Consider the following 20,239-nt stretch of genomic DNA (forward strand, 5'->3'; position numbering starts at 1 on the left):
GACAGGTGCAGCACGGGGTTAGATAGATAGTAAAGCTTCCTCTACACTGTCCCCATCAAACACTCCCAGGACAGGTGCTGCATGGGGTTAGATACAGAGTAAAGCTCCCTCTACACTGTCCCCATCAAACACGCCCAGGACAGGTACAGCACGGGGTTGGATACAGAGTAAAGCTCCCTCTACACTGTCCCCGTCAAACACCCCCAGGACAGGTACAGCACGGGGTTAGATACAGAGTAAAGCTCCCTCTACACTGTCCCCATCAAACACTCCCAGGACAGGTACAGCACGGGGTTAGATACAGAGTAAAGCTCCCTCTACACTGTCCCCATCAAACACTCCCCAGGACAGGTACAGCACGGGGTTAGATACAGAGTAAAGCTCCCTCTACACTGTCCCCATCAAACACTCCCAGGACAGGTGCAGCACGGGGTTAGATAGAGAGTAAAGCTTCCTCTACACTGTCCCCATCAAACACTCCCAGGACAGGTACTGCACGGGGTTAGATACAGAGTAAAGCTCCCTCTACACTGTCCCCATCAAACAGTCCCAGGACAGGTACAGCACGGGGTTAGATACAGATTAAATCTCCCTCTACACTGTCCCCATCAAACACTCCCAGGACAGGTACAGCACGGGGTTAGATACAGAGTAAAGCTCCCTCTTCACTGTCCCCATCAAACACTCCCAGGACAGGTACAGCACGGGGTTAAATACAGAGTAAAGCTCCCTCTACACTGTCCCCATCGAACACTCCCAGGACAGGCACAGCACGGCGTTAGATATAGAGTAAAGCTCCCTCTACACTGTCCCCATCAAACACACCCAGGACAGGTACAGCACGGGTTTAGATACAGAGTAAAGCTCCCTCTACACTGTCCCCTTCAAACACTCCCAAGACAGGTTCAGCACGGGGTTAGATACAGAGTAAAGCTCCCTCGACACTATCCCCAACAAACACTCCCAGGACAGGTACAGCACGTGGTTAGATACAGAGTAAAGCTCCCTCTACACTGTCCCCTTCAAACACTCCCAAGACATGTTCAGCACGGGGTTAGATACAGAGTAAAGCTCCCTCTACGGTAGATAACGGGAGCCAATGGATGTGGTATGTCTGGATTTCCAGAAAGCCTTTGACAAGGTGCTACACAAAAGGTTGCTGCATAAGATAAAGATGCATGGCATTAAGGGGAAAGTAGTAGCATGGATAGAGGATTGGTTAATTAATAGAAAGCAAAGAGTGGGGATTAATGGGTGTTTCTCTGGTTGGCAATCAGTAGCTAGTGGTGTCCCTCAGGGATCAGTGTTGGGCCCACAGCTGTTCACAATTTACATAGATGATTTGGAGTTGGGGACCAAGGGCAATGTGTCCAAGTTTGCAGACGACACTAAGATAAGTGGTAAAGCAAAAAGTGCAGAGGATACTGGAAGTCTGCAGAGGGATTTGGATAGGCTAAGTGAATGGGCTAGGGTCTGGCAGATGGAATACAATGTTGACAAATGTGAGGTTATCCATTTTGGTAGGAATAACAGCAAAAGGGATTATTATTTAAAAGATAAAATATTAAAACATGCTGCTGTGCAGAGAGACCTGGGTGTGCTAGTGCATGAGTCGCAAAAAGTTGGTTTTCAGGTGCAACAGGTGATTAAGAAGGCAAATGGAATTTTGTCCTTCATAGCTAGAGGGATGGAGTTTAAGACTCGGGAGGTTATGCTGCAATTGTATAAGGTGTTAGTGAGGCCACACCTGGAGTATTGTGTTCAGTTTTGGTCTCCTTACTTGAGAGAGGATGTACTGGCACTGGAGGGTGTGCAGAGGAGATTCACTAGGTTAACCCCAGAGCTGAAGGGGTTGGATCACGAGAAGTGGTTGAGTAGACTGGGACTGTACTCGTTGAAATTTAGAAGGATGCGGCGGGGGGGGTGGGGGGGATCTTATAGAAACATGTAAAATTATGAAGGGAATAGATAGGATAGATGCAGGCAGGTTGTTTCCACTGGCGGGTGAAAGCAGAACTAGGGGGCATAGCCTCAAAATAAGGGGAAGTAGATTTAGGACTGAGCTTAGGAGGAACTTCTTCACCCAAAGGGTTGTGAATCTATGGAATTCCTTGCCCAGTGAAGCAGTAGAGGCTCCTTCATTAAATGTTTTCAAGATAAAGATAGATAGTTTTTTGTAGAATAAAGGAATAAAGGGTCAGGGGCTGGTTTAGCACAGGGCTGAAGAGCTGGCTTTTGAAGCAGACCAAAGCAGGCCAGCAGCACGGTTCGATTCCCGTACCAGCCTCCCCGAACAGGCGCCGGAATGTGGCGACTAGGGGCTTTTCACAGTAACTTCATTTGAAGCCTATTTGTGACAATAAGCGATTTTCATTTCATTTCATTGTCATTTCAGTTCATTTCATTATGGTGTTCGGGCGGGAAAGTGGAGCTGAGTCCACAAAAGATCAGCCATGATCTCATTGAATGGTGGAGCAGGCTCGAGGGGCCAGATGGCCTACTCCTGCTCCTAGTTCTTATGTTCTTATGTTATCCATTTGGGTGCTGGAGAACCAATTGCAGAGGGCGATCCGCGAATGGGTCAGGTGTTGGTGATGTCCCTTGCTTCTCCCGGACGGGTTTCGCTGCCGCTGTCATCTTGTGTTCACCTCCGCTTCGGCCGTTCGTCTGGTCTTTTGTCCCTGTTGCCCTTGCTCTCTGTTACTGTATTTGCCGAGTTTGTTGTCGTTTCCCGTGCCCTCCTTCTGGCTGTAATTCCATCGCCTCCCCCCCCCCCCTCTGGTTCCCCTCTATCGTTCCCTGTCTCTCCACTCTTCCCCCCCCCCCACTTCTTCCCCCCTTCCCCTCTTCTCCTGTGGTTCGCTAGTACCCAGCAAGTCTGGGGCAAGACCAGAACATCTGGGCGAGGTTGGCCGGGCGTCCTTGGCACCATTCACATCTGTCCTCCACCTCCGGGAAGAACCTACTCATACGGGTTCTTGTTAAGTGGTCCCTATGTACCACTTTTAGTTGCGTCAGGCTGAGCCTTGCGCACGTGGAGGTGGAGTTGACCCTATGCAGTGCTTCGCTCCAGAGTCCCCACCCTATCTCAATCCCCAGGTCTTCCGCCCATTTCTTTCTTGTTGCGTCCAGTACGGTGTCGGCCCCTTCTACCAGTCGCTCATACATGTCGCTACAGTTCCCTTTATCTCGGATGCTTGCGCCCAGTAACTCTTCCAGTAGTGTCTGTCGTGGCGGCTGTGGATACGTCCTTGTCTCCTTTCATAGGAAGTTTTTGAGTTGCAGGCGCCTTAGCTCGTTCCCCCTGGCTGGCTGGAATTTCTCTGTAACGTTGTCCAGGAGGCCTCTTCCGCCCACCCACTCGAATTCGGCTCCTTGATCCATCCCCTTATTCACTCGGCCGTCGCCGCCCAGTGGTAGAATTGTAGATTTGAGAGGGCAAGCCCCACCCCCGGATTTTGTGTTTTGTGGGAACTTCTTTGGGATCCTACATTCTTCCCCCCCCCCCCCCCCCCCACCCCCCCCATACGAACGCCATGATTAGTTTGTCCAGCGTTGTGAAAAAGGCCTTGGGGATGTCGATCGGGATGGATCTGAATAGGAAGAGATACCTGGGCAGCACCTTCTTTTTTTCTTAATAAACATTTTATTGAGGTATTATTTGGTATTATAACAACAACACAATAAACAATGTTCATGAAACTATAAACATAGTGAAAAAGCCGTCTCCCTCCCTTACAGGTCCCACCTTTATTAACCCCCTACTCTAGGCTAAACTAACCCCCCCCCCCCCCCCTTCTGCTGACAATTAATTTTCTGCAAAGAGGTCGACGAACGGTTGCCACCTCCGGGCGAACCCTGACAGTGACGCTCTCAAGGTGAACTTGATTTTCTCCAAACAGAGAAAGTGTCCGATAGCCAGGTCTCCGACTTCGGGGGGCGTTGAGTCCCTCCAAGCCAATGGTACCCGTCTCCGGGCTACCGGGGAAGCAAAGGCCAGAACGTCTGCCTCTTTCTCCACCGGGAGTCCCGGGTCTTCCCACACCCGGAAAACCCCTGGACTCGGTGCCACCCTTGTTTTTAACACCGTGGGCATGACATCCGCAAACCCTGCCAAAATCCCCTAAGCTTCCGACATGCAGCACGTTCATTTTGATGGTCTGGACTCTCCCCGCGAGGGAGAGTGGGAGTGTGCTCCATCTTTGCAGGTCCTTTTTTACTTCCTCCATCAGACTGGTGAGGTTCCATTTGCGGATCCCTTTCCAGTCACGGGCTATCTGGATCCCCAGGTAGCGGAATTTGTGTGGGGCTTGTTTAAGCGGCAGTCCCGTTAGGGCTGCTCCCCCTCCTTGTGGGTGTACCGGGAAGATCTCGCTTTTGCTCATGTTGAGTTTGTAGCCCGAGAAGGCACCAAACTCTTTCAGGAGCGCGATGATTCCGTCCATGCTGCTCTGTGGGTCCGAAATGTAGAGGAGCAGGTCATCTGCATAGACTGAGACTCTGTGCTCTCTGCCGCCCCTTCGGATCCCCCTCCAGCTTTTTGCTGCTCTGAGCGTGATTGCTAGTGGTTCGATCGCTAGAGCGAACAGCAGCGGGGACAGTGGGCATCCTTGTCTGGTGCCCCTGTGCAGCTGGAAGTATCGGGAGTTGGTGTTGGTCCGTACGCTCGCCATGGGAGCGTTGTATAGGAGCTTCACCCAGGAGGTGAATCCTGTTCCAAGCTCGAACCGCTCCAGTACCTCTATGAGGTATTTCCATTCGACTCTGTCAAAGGCCTTTTCTGCATCTAGGGAGACGATCACCTCTGGTGTTCTCTCCCCGGAGGGGGTCATTATCACGTCCAGCAGGCACCTGATGTTCGAGGTAAGCTGCCTACCTTTGACGAAGCCCGCCTGGTCCTCTGCGACCACCTCAGGTACACAGTCTTCTTACCTTTTGGCTCGGATTTTGGCCAGTATTTTGACGTCTGCGTTCAGCAGTGAGATGGGTCTATATGACCCACATTCCGTTGGGTCTTTGTCTTTCTTAGGTATCAGCGAGATTGAGGCCTGTGCTAGCGTGGGTGGCTGTGTGCCCCTCACTAGCAAGTCTGTGAACATCTCCCGCAGGTGCGGGGCCAGTGCTGTCGCAAATCTTTTGTAGAAGTCCGCCGGGAACCCACCTGGTCCCGGCGCCTTCCCCGCCTGCATGGAGCGAATGCTGTCCATGATCTCTCCCAGTGCTAGTGGTGCTTCCAGGCCCCGTTTTCTGCCCTCCCCCACGACTGGTATGTCCAGTCCATCAAGGAACCATTTCATCCCGGACTCCCCCATTGGGGGCTCCGAGGTGTACAGCCCTTGGTAAAAGGCCTTGAAGGTTTTGTTGATCTTTTCTGGCTCTGTTTCTAGCGTGCCTCTGGTATCCCTGATTTGTGCAATTTCTCTGGTGGCTGCCTGCTTTCTCAGCTGGTGTGCCAACAGGCGGCTGGCTTTGTCTCCATGTTCGTATAGGGTCCCACGTGCCTGGCGGAGTTGGTGCACTGCTTTCCTGGTGGAGAGCAGGTCAAAGTTCCTTTGTAACTCTTTCCTCTCCGCCAGGAGCTCTACGGTCGGGGCCTCGGAGTATTTACGGTCTACCTCCAGTATGGAGTCGACCAGCTGCTGCCTCGCCACCCTTTCCTCCCTATCTCTTCGCGCTTTGAAAGCGATAATTTCCCCTCTTCGTACGGCCTTTAGCGCTTCCCAGAATGTGGAGGGTGAGACCCCCCTGTTCTGGTTGTTCTCTGTGTACTCTGCTGTGACCTGCGATATCTTTTTGTTGAAGGCCTTGTCAGCTAGTAGGGCAATGTCCAACCTCCATGTGGGGCGTTGGGCCCTGCCCGTCTCCAACGTCCATTGTTATGGGCCAGGGTTTCGAGAACCCCAAAGTGTATCAAGGAGTTCACCTGACCCACAACTTGTAATAGATTGCGGTATGGGGAGCACACGGCCCACTCTACAGGTGTGGGACAGCAGAAATGGAAAAGTGTTTTTTAAAGCAAAACAATGTTTATTCTATGAACTCAAGTTAACCTTTTAAAAACATACAGTGAACATCTTAACAACCATCGATTCAAATACAACCCCCAAAGAATACAGCACTAAGTAATCCTTAAACTTTCCTTTTAACACCCAGAAGACTTTAAAAAAAACCTTTAAACAGAAGCACATCAGGTTTACATTCACTACTGAAAACATTTATAATCCCGAATTCACCAAATGATCGAGAGATAGTATTTTCATGGCAGAGAGATCAACAGTGCACCTGCTCTGTCTGGCTTCAGCTCCAACACTGAAAACGAAACTAAAACACACCCTGCAGCAAACAGCCTAAAAGAAAGTGGCCTTTCGTTCGGGTTCTGAGTCTGCGGGATTCAAAGCCGGTATGGACTGGTAGCTCGGAGCGCCTATCTCGTAGCGAGCGTCGACTTGAGACTTACTTCAGTGATGCGGCAGCTTGGACAGTTCACTCTCAAGGGTTGGTTCGCGTTGCTGAGTGACCCGGTCAAGAAGAACGATTTGAATTTGGGGGCTTAACTTTGTAGTCCCCAGGGGCTTCCCGCCTTTCAGGACGGACCCCGTACCTGGTTCCAGGTGATTGGACTTTGTTCCAATCGCTTGGTTAGATTTCTCCAATACTGGAGCGGTTCCCTGATCGTTGGGCGGTCTTTAAGTGTCCGTTAACCTCCTTTGTGTTGGCTCCTGCTGGCGCCGGGGAGTCTGGCTTAGTTTTGTTTGTCCCAAATGTTTCGATTGTTCCCGGGGATCGCTCATTAGTATGTAGATGTCTGCTACATTATTATGCAGATGGTTGCTGGTATCGATGCTGTCTGGGCTTTTGCAGAGTTTAATACACAGTAAACCTGCACCTGCTAGTTTCTGCCTGTGTTGGCTGAATTTCCCTGCAGCCTTTGCTGTTCTCCATTTTACATCGGGAGTTGGCCAACCCAGGTGGCTACACAGCCCAGCTCCACCCACTCTCTGACATCACTGCAGTAATAAACACCCATTTCTTAAAGGTACTCTCACATCACACCGCCCTCCAAGATGGTTTCATTTTTCACCTTTTCACTATCCTTTAAGAAGTGCAAACAGTAAATATACTTTTTTGTTTCAAAAAAACAACACACACAAACAGGTATAATAATAATAGTCCATTGTTTTTCGTTCTTCTTCCTCCAACTGGAATCCTTCTCGATTGACAGTCTCTTTGGACAAGAAGGTCTCTGCACCATGTGTCCATTTCTCTACCGCTCGGCAGTTCTCTTCAGAGTCCCTTGTAATTCTCCAAACAGGAGCATTGGTTATCACAGCGTTCAGGCAGTCCAATGCCCGTTGAAAGTCCGCTGTCCACTGAAAATTTCGATGTTCCTTCAGCAAGTCAACCAGTGGAGCAACCACGCGACAAACATTTTCCACAAATGTTCGATCAAATCCACTCATGCCACAAAATCGCGTTATTTCCCGTCGTGTCGAGGGTATCAGAAACTCCCCAATAACTGTTGTTTTCACATTTTCACAGTGGGACCATTCGACCCTGTCCGATTGTATGGCCAAGGAAAGTGACTTGGGCTTTTCCAAATTCACTTTTGGCTAGGTTTATCACCAAACCCGCCTCCTGAAGTCGATCGAATAACTCCATCAGATGTTTTAAATGTTCTGTCCATGTCTGGCTGAAAATGACCACATCGTCGAGGTCCACAGCACAATTGGGTAATCCTGAAACAACTTTGTTAGTTAACCGTTGAAATGTGACTGGGGCGTTTTTCATTCCAAATGGCATAACTTTGAATTGGTCTATACCATCTGGAGTCACAAAAGCTGAAATCTCCTTCGCCCTTTCGGATAAAGGTACCTGCCAGTAACCTTTATGTAAATCAAGTTTGGAAATAAAAGCTGATTGTCCCATGTAGTGTGGAGCGTGGTCTGATATCACAATTGGGGAGTATTCCACGTTGTCTATCCCCGCAAGCACCGTTTTCCCCACCACAAAGAAGTCAATTCTGGTGTATACGTTGTGGTCTGATCAGAGATATGTGTAGTCTCTGCAGTCTGGGCATTCTCACATTGCGGGGGATTTCATCTTTCCTCTTATTTGAATATTCACAGGGCAGGAGGAATGGAAACGGAGAGGTCGGAATAGAAACGGAGAGGTCGGAATAGAAACAGGACAAAGAGAATGGCTGAAGTTTATCATCAGCATGGAAAGTCGCTCAGCAAGAACGGTCAGTGTGCATTGTGTGGGGATGTGTCGTAAAATCACCTCCAAATGGTATCACTTCCTACCTCAGAGACTTCAGGGTGACATTCAGGCCGGTAGTACTGAGGAAGTGCTGCACTGTCAGAGGGTCAGTACTGAGGGAGTGCTGCACTGTCAGAGGGTCAGTACTGAGGGAGTGCAGCACTGTCAGAAGGTCAGTACTGAGGGAGTGCTGCACTGTCAGAGGGTCAGTACTGAGGGAGTGCCGCACTGTCAGAGGGTCAGTACTGAGGGAGTGCTGCACTGTCAGAGGGTCAGTACTGAGGGAGTGCAGCACTGTCAGAAGGTCAGTACTGAGGGAGTGCTGCACTGTCAGAGGGTCAGTACTGAGGGAGTGCTGCACTGTCAGAGGGTCAGTACTGAGGGAGTGCTGCACTGTCAGAGGGTCAGTACTGAGGGAGTGCTGCACTGTCAGAGGGTCAGTACTGAGGGAGTGCTGCACTGTCAGAGGGTCAGTACTGAGGGAGTGCTGCACTGTCAGAGGGTCAGTACTGAGGGAGTGCTGCACTGTCAGAGGGTCAGTACTGAGGGAGTGCTGCACTGTCAGAGGGTCAGTACTGAGGGAGTGCTGCACTGTCAGAGGGTCAGTACTGAGGGAGTGCTGCGCTGTCAGAGGGTCAGTACTGAGGGAGTGCTGCGCTGTCAGAGGGTCAGTACTGAGGGAGTGCTGCGCTGTCAGAGGGTCAGTACTGAGGGAGTGCTGCGCTGTCAGAGGGTCAGTACTGAGGGAGTGCTGCACTGTCAGAGGGTCAGTACTGAGGGAGTGCTGCGCTGTCAGAGGGTCAGTACTGAGGGAGTGCTGCACTGTCAGAGGGGCAGTACTGAGGGAGTGCTGCACTGTCAGAGGGTCAGTACTGAGGGAGTGCAGCACTGTCAGAGGGTCTGTACTGAGGGAGTGCCGCACAGTCAGAGGGTCAGTACTGAGGGAGCGCTGCACTGTCAGAGGGTCAGTACTGAGGGAGTGCAGCACTGTCAGAGGGTCTGTACTGAGGGAGTGCCGCACAGTCAGAGGGTCAGTGCTGAGGGAGCGCTGCACTGTCAGAGGGTCAGTACTGAGGGAGTGCTGCACTGTCAGAGGGTCAGTACTGAGGGAGTGCTGCACTGTCAGAGGGTCAGTACTGAGGGAGTGCTGCACTGTCAGAGGGTCAGTACTGAGGGAGTGCTGCACTGTCAGAGGGTCAGTACTGAGGGAGTGCTGCACTGTCAGAGGGTCAGTACTGAGGGAGTGCTGCGCTGTCAGAGGGTCAGTACTGAGGGAGTGCTGCACTGTCAGAGGGTCAGTACTGAGGGAGTGCTGCGCTGTCAGAGGGTCAGTACTGAGGGAGTGCTGCACTGTCAGAGGGTCAGTACTGAGGGAGCGCCGCACTGTCAGAGGGTCAGTACTGAGGGAGTGCTGCCCTGTCAGAGGGTCAGTACTGAGGGAGTGCTGCACTGTCAGAGGGTCAGTACTGAGGGAGTGCTGCACTGTCAGAGGGTCAGTACTGAGGGAGTGCAGTACTGTCAGAGGGTCTGTACTGAGGGAGTGCCGCACAGTCAGAGGGTCAGTACTGAGGGAGCGCTGCACTGTCAAAGGGTCAGTACTGAGGGAGTGCAGCACTGTCAGAGGGTCTGTACTGAGGGAGTGCCGCACAGTCAGAGGGTCAGTGCTGAGGGAGCGCTGCACTGTCAGAGGGTCAGTACTGAGGGAGTGCTGCACTGTCAGAGGGTCAGTACTGAGGGAGTGCCGCACTGTCAGAGGGTCAGTACTGAGGGAGTGCTGCACTGTCAGAGGGTCAGTACTGAGGGAGTGCTGCACTGTCAGAGGGTCAGTACTGAGGGAGTGCTGCACTGTCAGAGTGTCAGTACTGAGGGAGTGCTGCACTGTCAGAGGGCCAGTACTGAGGGAGCGCTGCACTGTCAGAGGGTCAGTACTGAGGGAGTGCCGCACTGTCAGAGGGTCAGTACTGAGGGAGTGCCGCACTGTCAGAGGGTCAGTACTGAGGGAGCGCTGCACTGTCAGAGGGTCAGTACTGAGGGAGTGCTGCACTGTCAGAGGGTCAGTACTGAGGGAGTGCTACACTGTCAGAGGGTCAGTATTGAGGGAGTGCTGCACTGTCAGAGGGTCAGTACTGAGGGAGTGCCGCACTGTCAGAGGGTCAGTACTGAGGGAGTGCTGCACTGTCAGATGGTCAGTACAGAGGGAGTGCTGCACTGTCGGAGGGGCAGTACTGAGGGAGTGCTGCACTGTCAAAGGGTCAGTACTGAGGGAGCACTGCACTGTCAGAGGGTCAGTACTGAGGGAGTGCTGCACTGTCAGAGGGTCAGTACTGAGGGAGTGCCGCACTGTCAGAGGGTCAGTACTGAGTGAGCGCTGCACTGTCAGAAGGTCAGTCCTGAGGGAGTGCTGCACTGTCAGAGGGTCAGTACTGAGGGAGTGCTGCACTGTCAGAGGTTCAGTACTGAGGGAGTGCCGCACTGTCAGAGGGTCAGTACTGAGGGAGTGCTGTGCTGACAGAGGGTCCGTACTGAGGGAGTGCCGCACTGTCAGAGGGTCCGTACTGAGGGAGTGCTGCACTGTCAGAGGGTCAGTACTGAGGGAGTGCGGCACTGTCAGAGGGTCAGTACTGAGGGAGTGCCGAACTGTCAGAGGGTCAGTACTGAGGGAGTGCCGCACTGTCAGAGGGTCCGTACTGAGGGAGTGCTGCACAGTCAGAGGGTCAGTACTGAGGAAGTGCTGCACATTCAGAGGGTCAGTACTGAGGGAGTGCTGCACTGTCAGAGGGTCAGTACTGAGGGAGTGCCGCACTGTCAGAGGGTCAGTACTGAGGGAGTGCCGCACTGCCAGAGGGTCAGTACTGAGGGAGTGCTGTACTGTCAGAGGGTCAGTACTGAGGGAGCCTCGCACTGTCAGAGGGTTAGTACTGAGGGAGTGCTGCACTGTCAGAGGGTCAGTACTGAGGGAGTGCTGCACTGTCAGAGGGTCAGTACTGAAGGAGTGCTGCACTGTAAGAGGGTCAGTACTGAGGGAGTGCTGCACTGTCAGAGGGTCAGTACTGAGGGAGTGCCGCACTGTCAGAGGGTCAGTACTGAGGGAGTGCCGCACTGTCAGAGGGTCCGTACTGAGGGAGTGCTGCACTGTCAGAGGGTCAGTACTGAGGGAGTGCGGCACTGTCAGAGGGTCAGTGCTGAGGGAGTGCCGCACTGTCAGAGGGTCAGTACTGAGGGAGTGCCGCACTGTCAGAGTGTCCGTACTGAGGGAGTGCTGCACTGTCAGAGGGTCAGTACTGAGGGAGTGCGGCACTGTCAGAGGGTCAGTACTGAGGGAGTGCCGCACTGTCAGAGGGTCCGTACTGAGGGAGTGCTGCACAGTCAGAGGGTCAGTACTGAGGAAGTGCTGCACATTCAGAGGGTCAGTACTGAGGGAGTGCTGCACTGTCAGAGGGTCAGTACTGAGGGAGTGCCGCACTGTCAGAGGGTCAGTACTGAGGGAGTGCCGCACTGCCAGAGGGTCAGTACTGAGGGAGTGCTGTACTGTCAGAGGGTCAGTACTGAGGGAGCCTCGCACTATCAGAGGGTTAGTACTGAGGGAGTGCTGCACTGTCAGAGCGTCAGTACTGAGGGAGTGCTGCACTGTCAGAGGGTCAGTACTGAGGGAGTGCTGCACTGTAAGAGGGTCAGTACTGAGGGAGTGCTGCACTGTCAGAGGGTCAGTACTGAGGGAGTGCCGCACTGTCAGAGGGTCAGTACTGAGGGAGTGCCGCACTGTCAGAGGGTCCGTACTGAGGGAGTGCTGCACTGTGAGAGGGTCAGTACTGAGGGAGTGCGGCACTGTCAGAGGGTCAGTACTGAGGTAGTGCCGCACTGTCAGAGGGTCAGTACTGAGGGAGTGCCGCACTGTCAGAGGGTCCGTACTGAGGGAGTGCTGCACTGTCAGAGGGTCAGTACTGAGGGAGTGCGGCACTGTCAGAGGGTCAGTACTGAGGGAGTGCCGCACTGTCAGAGGGTCAGTACTGAGGGAGTGCCGCACTGCCAGAGGGTCAGTACTGAGGGAGTGCTGTACTGTCAGAGGGTCAGTACTGAGGGAGCCTCGCACTGTCAGAGGGTTAGTACTGAGGGAGTGCTGCACTGTCAGAGGGTCAGTACTGAGGGAGTGCTGCACTGTCAGAGGGTCAGTACTGAGGGAGTGCTGCACTGTAAGAGGGTCAGTACTGAGGGAGTGCTGCACTGTCAGAGATTCAGTACTGAGGGAGTGCCGCACTGTCAGAGGGTCAGTACTGAGGGAGTGCTGCACTGTCAGAGGGTCGGTGCTGAGGGAGTGCCGCACTGTCAGAGAGTCAGTACTGAGGGAGTGCTGCACTGTCAGAGGGTCAGTACTGAGGGAGTGCTGCACTGTTAGAGGGTCAGTACTGAGGGAGTGCTGCACTGTCAGAGGTTCAGTACTGAGGGAGTGCTGCACTGTCAGAGTGTCAGTACTAAGGGAGTGCTGCACTGTCAGAGGATCAGTACTGAGGGAGTGCTGCACTGCCAGAGGGTCAGTACTGAGGGAATGCTGCACTGTCAGAGGGTCAGTACTGAGGGAGTGCTGCACTGTCAGAGGGTCAGTACTGAGGGAGTGCCGCACTGTCAGAGGGTCAGTACTGAGGGAGTGCTGCACTGTCAGAGGGTCAGTACTGAGGGAGTGACGCACCGTCAGAGGGTCAGTACTGAGGGAGTGCCGCACTGTCAGAGGATCAGTACTGAGGGAGTGCTGCACTGTCAGAGGGTCAGTACTGAGGGAGTGCTGCACTGTCAGAGTATCAGTACTGAGGGTGTGCTGCACTGTCAGAGGGTTAGTATTGAGGGAGTGCTGCACTGTCAGAGGGTCAGTACTGAGGGAGTGCTGCACTGTCAGAGTATCAGTACTGAGGGTGTGCTGCACTGTCAGAGGGTTAGTATTGAGGGAGTGCTGCACTGTCAGAGGGTCAGTACTGAGGGAGAGCCGCACTGTCAGAGGGTCAGTACTGAGGGAGTGCTGCACTGTCAGGGCAGTGAAGGTGCTGACGGAGTTTACGAGAGAGAGGGGGGAGCGGGTTTTGCACCCGGTGGGGCAGGGAATTCTCCAACTTTTCACTGGTGCAAAAGGTCTACTCGCAAATTAATTCCTTTATGATGGGGCGCGGGTGGGGGTGGCTGTTGCCGAGGGTGAGGACGGCGGAATATTCCGCGATTGTTATCTCGGCCCATGCTCCTCTCCTGGTGGATGTGGTTTGGGAGAGGTCAGGCCAATGGCCGCTGTAGAGTTTGGGGCTGTTGGCGGACCTGGGATTCAGTGTGAAGACATAGGGTTCAATAAAAATGGGGCGGTCACTCCTTCGGTGTTGTGGGAGCAGAGATAATTTTGTATCAGGCGCAGGTGGTTCGGGAGGCAAGCGAGGATCAGCGGGTGGAAGGAATGAGGGATTTGTTTCTGGGCAGTTTGTGAGTTTGGAGTTGCTGTCAACAGATGGTCGAGTCTCGCTGTCAGGGGAGGTATCTGCAGGTTCGAGACTTTGCGAGGAAGGCCCTCCCACCTTCTCCGGTGGCCATGCCAGCTTCACCGCTGGAAGCGATTCTGCTGCTCATGGGGACGGACGAGGGGAGTTCGTCGGGAATTTATGGGAGGATCTTCGAGGAGGACGATGCATCCTTCGAGGGGATTAAGGCCAAATGGGAGGAGGAGTTGGAGGCGGAATTGGAGGAGGGGGTGTGGGCTGAGGCCCTGCGAAGGGTGACCGCCACTTTGTCGTGCGCAAGACTTAGATTAGATGTAGATTGGGGTTAATTGTCCTGTGGACCGAGGTACAGTGAAAGGTATTGTTCTGCAGAAAGTCCAGACAGATCGCTCCATACATGAAAAAACAGGACATACGTAAATGCACAATGTAAATACACAATGTAAATACATAGACATGGACATCGGGTGAAGCGTACAGAGTGTAGTACTGTTCAGTAGTGAGATGTGTGAAGAGATCAGTTCAGTCCATATGAGGGTCATTTAGGAGTCTGGTGACAGTGGGGAAGAAGCTGTTTTTGAGTCTATTCGTGCGTGTTCTCAGACTTCTGTATCTCCTGCCCGATGGAAGAAGTTGGAAGAGTGAGTAAGCCGGGTGGGAGGGATCTTTGATTATACTGCCCGCTTTCCCCAGGCAGCGGGAGGTGTAGATGGAGTCAATGGATGGGAGGCAGGTTTGTGTGATGGACTGGGCGGTGTTCACGACTCTCTGAAGTTTCTTGCGGTCCTGGGCCGAGCAGTTGCCATACCAGGCTGTGATGCAGCCTGATAGGATGCTTTCCATGGTGCATCTGTAAAAGTTGGCAAGAGTCAATGTGGACATGCCGAATTTCCTTAGTTTCCTGAGGAAGTATAGGCGCTGTTGTGCTTTCTTGGTGGTAGCGTCGACGTGGGTGGACCAGGACAGATTTTTGGAGATGTGCACCCCTAGGAATTTGAAACTGCTAACCATCTCCACCTCGGCCCCGTTGATGCTGACAGGGGTGTGTACAGTACTTTGCTTCCTGAAGTCAATGACCAGCTCTTTAGTTTTGCTGGCATTGAGGGAGAGATTGTTGTCGCTACACCACTCCACTAGGTTCTCTATCTCCCTCCTGTATTCGGACTCATCGTTATTCGAGATCTGGCCCACTATGGTCATATCGTCAGCAAACTTGTAGATAGAGTTAGAAGCAAGTTTTGCCACGCTGTCGTGTGTGTACAGGGAGTAGAGTAGGGGGCTAAGTACGCAGCCTTGCGGGGCCCCGGTATTGAGGACTATTGTGGAGGAGGTGTTGTTGTTCATTCTTACTGATTGTGGTCTGTTGGTCAGAAAATCGAGGATCCAGTTGCAGAGTGGGGAGCCAAGTCCTAGGTTTTGGAGCTTTGATATGAGCTTGGCTGGGATTATGGTGTTGAAGGCGGAGCTGTAGTCAATGAATAGGAGTCTGATGTCGGAGTCCTTGTCGAGAAGATCCAGGGATGAGTGTCGGGCCAGGGAGATGGCGTCTGCTGTGGGACGGTTGTGGTGGTACGTGAATTGCAGTGGATTATATTTGGGCTAATACAGTTGAAGGTGGTGCGCAGGACGCTCCTTACCACGTCGATTTCGGCGTGAGAACAGCTGGTGAGTCAGTTTCAGCGGGAGCAGTGCGGAAGTGGCTGCTGGGAGGTGAGTCAACCTTTAAAAGCACTTGTCTTTGCAGGGGCAGGCCAGTCGATTTCGGCGTGAGAACAGCTGGTGAGTCAGTTTCAGCGGGAGCAGTGCAGAAGTGGTTGCTGGGAGGTAAGTCTGTCCTTTGAAAGCACTTGTCTTTGCAGGGGCAGGCCAGTCGATTTCGGTGTGGGAACAGCTGGTGAGTCAGTTTCAGCGGAAGCATTGCGGAAGGAGGTTGCTGGGAGGTAAGTCAACCTTTAAAAGCACTTGTCTTTGCAGGGGCAGGCCAGTCGATTTCGGCGGGAGAATCAGCTGGTGAGTCAGTTTCAGCGGGAGCAGTGCGGAAGGAGGTTGCTGGGAGGTAAGTCAACCTTTAAAAGCACTTGTCTTTGCAGGGGCAGGCCAGTCGATTTCGGCGGGAGTGGAGCTGGCTGGTTAGTCAATTTCAGCAGGAGCTGAGAATTTTTTTTAAAAATTAGTATTTTAGGCGGGAACAGGAAGTCGACCCGCGGACGTCTGGGAAGACCCTCACCAATAAATTCTGGTGGAGAGGAAACCCGAGACACTACACGTGTAGTGTCTCCCACCCGCCCTCCTCCTCTAACCTAATAATAAAACCCATTGGTCTGAGGTAAGTACCATATTTTATTATATTATTATTATTTTTTATAAAAAATTTAATTTAGTTGCTAGCCAGATCTTGGTAGAAAGTTAGAGGAATGGCAGGGAAGGGAGTGCAATGTTCCTCCTGCAGGATGTTTGAGGTGAGGGATGCAGTTAGTGTCCCTGCTGATTTTACCTGCAGGAAGTGCTGCCATCTCCAGCTCCTCCAAGACCGAGTTAGGGAACTGGAGCTGGAGTTGGAAGAACTTTGGATCATTCGGGATGCAGAAGGGGTCATAGATAGCAGCTTCAGGGAATTAGTTACACCAAAGATTGGAGATAGGTGGGTAACTGTCAGAGGGACTGGGAAAAAGCAGTCAGTGCAGGGCTCCCCTGCGGTCGTTCCCCTGAGAAACAAGTATACCGCTTTGGATACTTGTGGGGACGACGACTTACCAGGGGTAAGCCATGGGTTACGGGCCTCTGGCACGGAGTCTGTCCCTGTTGCTCAGAAGGGAAGGGGGGAGAGGAGCAGAGCATTAGTAATTGGGGACTCTATAGTCAGGGGCACAGATAGGAGATTTTGTGGGAGCGTGAGAGACTCACGTTTGGTATGTTGCCTCCCAGGTGCAAGGGTACGTGATGTCTCGGATCGTGTTTTCCGGGTCCTTAGGGGGAGGGGGAGCAGCCCCAAGTCGTGGTCCACATTGGCACTAACGACATAGGTAGGAAAGGGGATAAGGATGTCAGGCAGGCTTTCAGGGAGCTAGGATGGAAGCTCAGAACGAGAACAAACAGAGTTGTTATCTCTGGGTTGTTGCCCGTGCCACGTGATAGTGAGATGAGGAATAGGGAGAGAGAGCATTTAAACACGTGGCTACAGGGATGGTGCAGGCGGGAGGGATTCAGATTTCTGGATAACTGGGGCTCTTTCTGGGGAAGGTGGGACCTCTACAGACAGGATGGTCTACATCTGAACCTGAGGGGCACAAATATCCTGGGGGGGGAGATTTGTTAGTGCTCTTTGGAGGGGTTTAAACTAATGCAGCAGGGGCATGGGAACCTGGATTGTAGTTTTAGGGTAAGGGAGAATGAGAGTATAGAGGTCAGGAGCACAGATTTGACGTCGCAGGAGGGGGCCAGTGTTCAGGTAGGTGGTTTGAAGTGTGTCTACTTCAATGCCAGCAGTATACGAAACAAGGTAGGGGAGCTGGCAGCATGGGTTGGTACTTGGGACTTCGATGTTGTGGCCATTTCGGAGACATGGATAGAGCAGGGACAGGAATGGATGTTGCAGGTTCCGGGGTTTAGGTGTTTTAGTAAGCTCAGAGAAGGAGGCAAAAGAGGGGGAGGTGTGGCGCTGCTAGTCAAGAGCAGTATTACGGTGGCGGAGAGGATGCTAGATGGGGACTCTTCTTCCGAGGTAGTATGGGCTGAAGTTAGAAACAGGAAAGGAGAGGTCACCCTGTTGGGAGTTTTTTATAGGCCTCCTAATAGTTCTAGGGATGTAGAGGAAAGGATGGCGAAGATGATTCTGGATAAGAGCGAAAGTAACAGGGTAGTTATTATGGGAGACTTTAACTTTCCAAATATTGACTGGAAAAGATATAGTTCGAGTACAATAGATGGGTCGTTTTTTGTACAGTGTGTGCAGGAGGGTTTCCTGAAACAATATGTTGACAGGCCAACAAGAGGCGAGGCCACGTTGGATTTGGTTTTGGGTAATGAACCAGGCCAGGTGTTGGATTTGGAGGTAGGAGAGCACTTTGGGGACAGTGACCACAATTCGGTGACGTTTACGTTAATGATGGAAAGGGATAAGTATACACCGCAGGGCAAGAGTTATAGCTGGGGGAAGGGCAATTATGATGCCATTAGACGTGACTTGGGGGGGGATAAGGTGGAGAAGTAGGCTGCAAGTGTTGGGCACACTGGATAAGTGGGGCTTGTTCAAGGATCAGCTACTGCGTGTTCTTGATAAGTATGTACCGGTCAGACAGGGAGGAAGGCGTCGAGCGAGGGAATCGTGGTTTACCAAGGAAGTGGAATCTCTTGTTAAGAGGAAGAAGGAGGCCTATGTGAAGATGAGGTGTGAAGTTTCAGTTGGGGCGATGGATAGTTACAAGGTAGCGAGGAAGGATCTAAAGAGAGAGCTAAGACGAGCAAGGAGGGGACATGAGAAGTATTTGGCAGGAAGGATCAAGGAAAACCCTAAAGCTTTCTATAGGTATGTCAGGAATAAGCGAATGACTAGGGAAAGAGTAGGACCAGTCAAGGACAGGGATGGGAAATTGTGTGTGGAGTCTGAAGAGATAGGCGAGATACTAAATGAATATTTTTCGTCAGTATTCACTCAGGAAAAAGATAATGTTGTGGAGGAGAATGCTGAGCCCCAGGCTAATAGAATAGATGGCATTGAGGTACGTAGGGAAGAGGTGTTGGCAATTCTGGACAGGCTGAAAATAGATAAGTCCCCGGGACCTGATGGGATTTATCCTAGGATTCTCTGGGAGGCCAGGGAAGAGATTGCTGGACCTTTGGCTTTGATTTTTATGTCATCATTGGCTACAGGAATAGTGCCAGAGGACTGGAGGACAGCAAATGTGGTCCCTTTGTTCAAAAAGGGGAGCAGAGACAACCCCGGCAACTATAGACCGGTGAGCCTCACGTCTGTAGTGGGTAAAGTCTTGGAGGGGATTATAAGAGACAAGATTTATAATCATCTAGATAGGAATAATATCATCAGGGATAGTCAGCATGGCTTTGTGACGGGTAGGTCATGCCTCACAAACCTTATTGAGTTCTTTGAGAAGGTGACTGAACAGGTAGACGAGGGTAGAGCAGTTGATGTGGTGTATATGGATTTCAGCAAAGCGTTTGATAAGGTTCCCCACGGTAGGCTATTGCAAAAAATACGGAGGCTGGGGATTGAGGGCGATTTAGAATTGTGGATCAGAAAATGGCTAGCTGAAAGAAGACAGAGGGTGGTGGTTGATGGGATATGTTCAGAATGGAGTACGGTCACAAGTGGAGTACCACAAGGATCTGTTCTGGGGCCGTTGCTGTTTGTCATTTTTATCAATGACCTAGAGGAAGGCGCAGAAGGGTGTGTGAGTAAATTTGCAGACGATACTAAAGTCGGTGGTGTTGTCGATAGTGTGGAAGGATGTAGCAGGTTACAGAGGGATATAGATAAGCTGCAGAGCTGGGCTGAGAGGTGGCAAATGGAGTTTAATGTAGAGAAGTGTGAGGTGATTCACTTTGGAAGGAATAACAGGAATGCGGAATATTTGGCTAATGGTAAAGTTCTTGAAAGTGTGGATGAGCAGAGGGATCTAGGTGTCCATGTACATAGATCCCTGAAAGTTGCCACCCAGGTTGATAGGGTTGTGAAGAAGGCCTATGGAGTGTTGGCCTTTATTGGTAGAGGGATTGAGTTCCGGAGTCGGGAGGTCATGTTGCAGCTGTACAGAACTCTGGTACGGCCGCATTTGGAGTATTGCGTACAGTTCTGGTCACCGCATTATAGGAAGGACGTGGAGGCTTTGGAGCGGGTGCAGAGGAGATTTACCAGGATGTTGCCTGGTATGGAGGGAAAATCTTATGAGGAAAGGCTGATGGACTTGAGGTTGTTTTCGTTGGAGAGAAGAAGGTTAAGAGGAGACTTAATAGAGGCATACAAAATGATCAGGGGGTTGGATAGGGTGGACAGTGAGAGCCTTCTCCCGCGGATGGATATGGCTGGCACGAGGGGACATAACTTTAAACTGAGGGGTAATAGATATAGGACAGAGGTCAGAGGTAGGTTCTTTATGCAAAGAGTAGTGAGGCCGTGGAATGCCCTACCTGCTACAGTAGTGAACTCGCCAACATTGAGGGCATTTAAAAGTTTATTGGATAAGCATATGGATGATAATGGCATAGTGTAGGTTAGATGGCTTTTGTTTCGGTGCAACATCGTGGGCCGAAGGGCCTGTACTGCGCTGTATTGTTCTATGTTCTATGTTCTATGTTCTATGTTCCAGGTCCAGGATGGGTAGGTTGTTTGCGGGTGTGGAAGATGGGTGTGAGCAGTGTGGGAGGATTCTGGTCGTGTCCTACGCCCGTCAGATTCTGGGTCTCCCTCTTTGGCACCATGTCGGCGATTCTGCAAGTTAAAATGGAGCCGGTCCCTGGTTTATTTTTTGTTTTGTGGTTTTCAAAAAATGTTCAAA

The 20,239-nt window shown here is 51.8% G+C and overlaps 1 protein-coding gene across 1 annotated transcript in view; it reads left to right on the forward strand.

Moving 5' to 3' along the window:
- The window catches only part of LOC140424673 (tonsoku-like protein), a 473,953-nt gene that overhangs the window by 43,175 nt on the left and 410,539 nt on the right, over window positions 1-20,239 (forward strand). The window contains exon 2 of the mRNA XM_072507940.1: window positions 8,127-8,242. Coding sequence (XP_072364041.1) covers window positions 8,197-8,242 — 46 coding nt within the window. The 5' untranslated portion in view covers window positions 8,127-8,196. The remainder of the gene's footprint in view (window positions 1-8,126; window positions 8,243-20,239) is intronic.

The sequence above is a fragment of the Scyliorhinus torazame genome, chromosome 6 (genome assembly GCF_047496885.1).
Source record: "Scyliorhinus torazame isolate Kashiwa2021f chromosome 6, sScyTor2.1, whole genome shotgun sequence".
NCBI classification, from domain to species: Eukaryota; Metazoa; Chordata; class Chondrichthyes; order Carcharhiniformes; family Scyliorhinidae; genus Scyliorhinus; species Scyliorhinus torazame.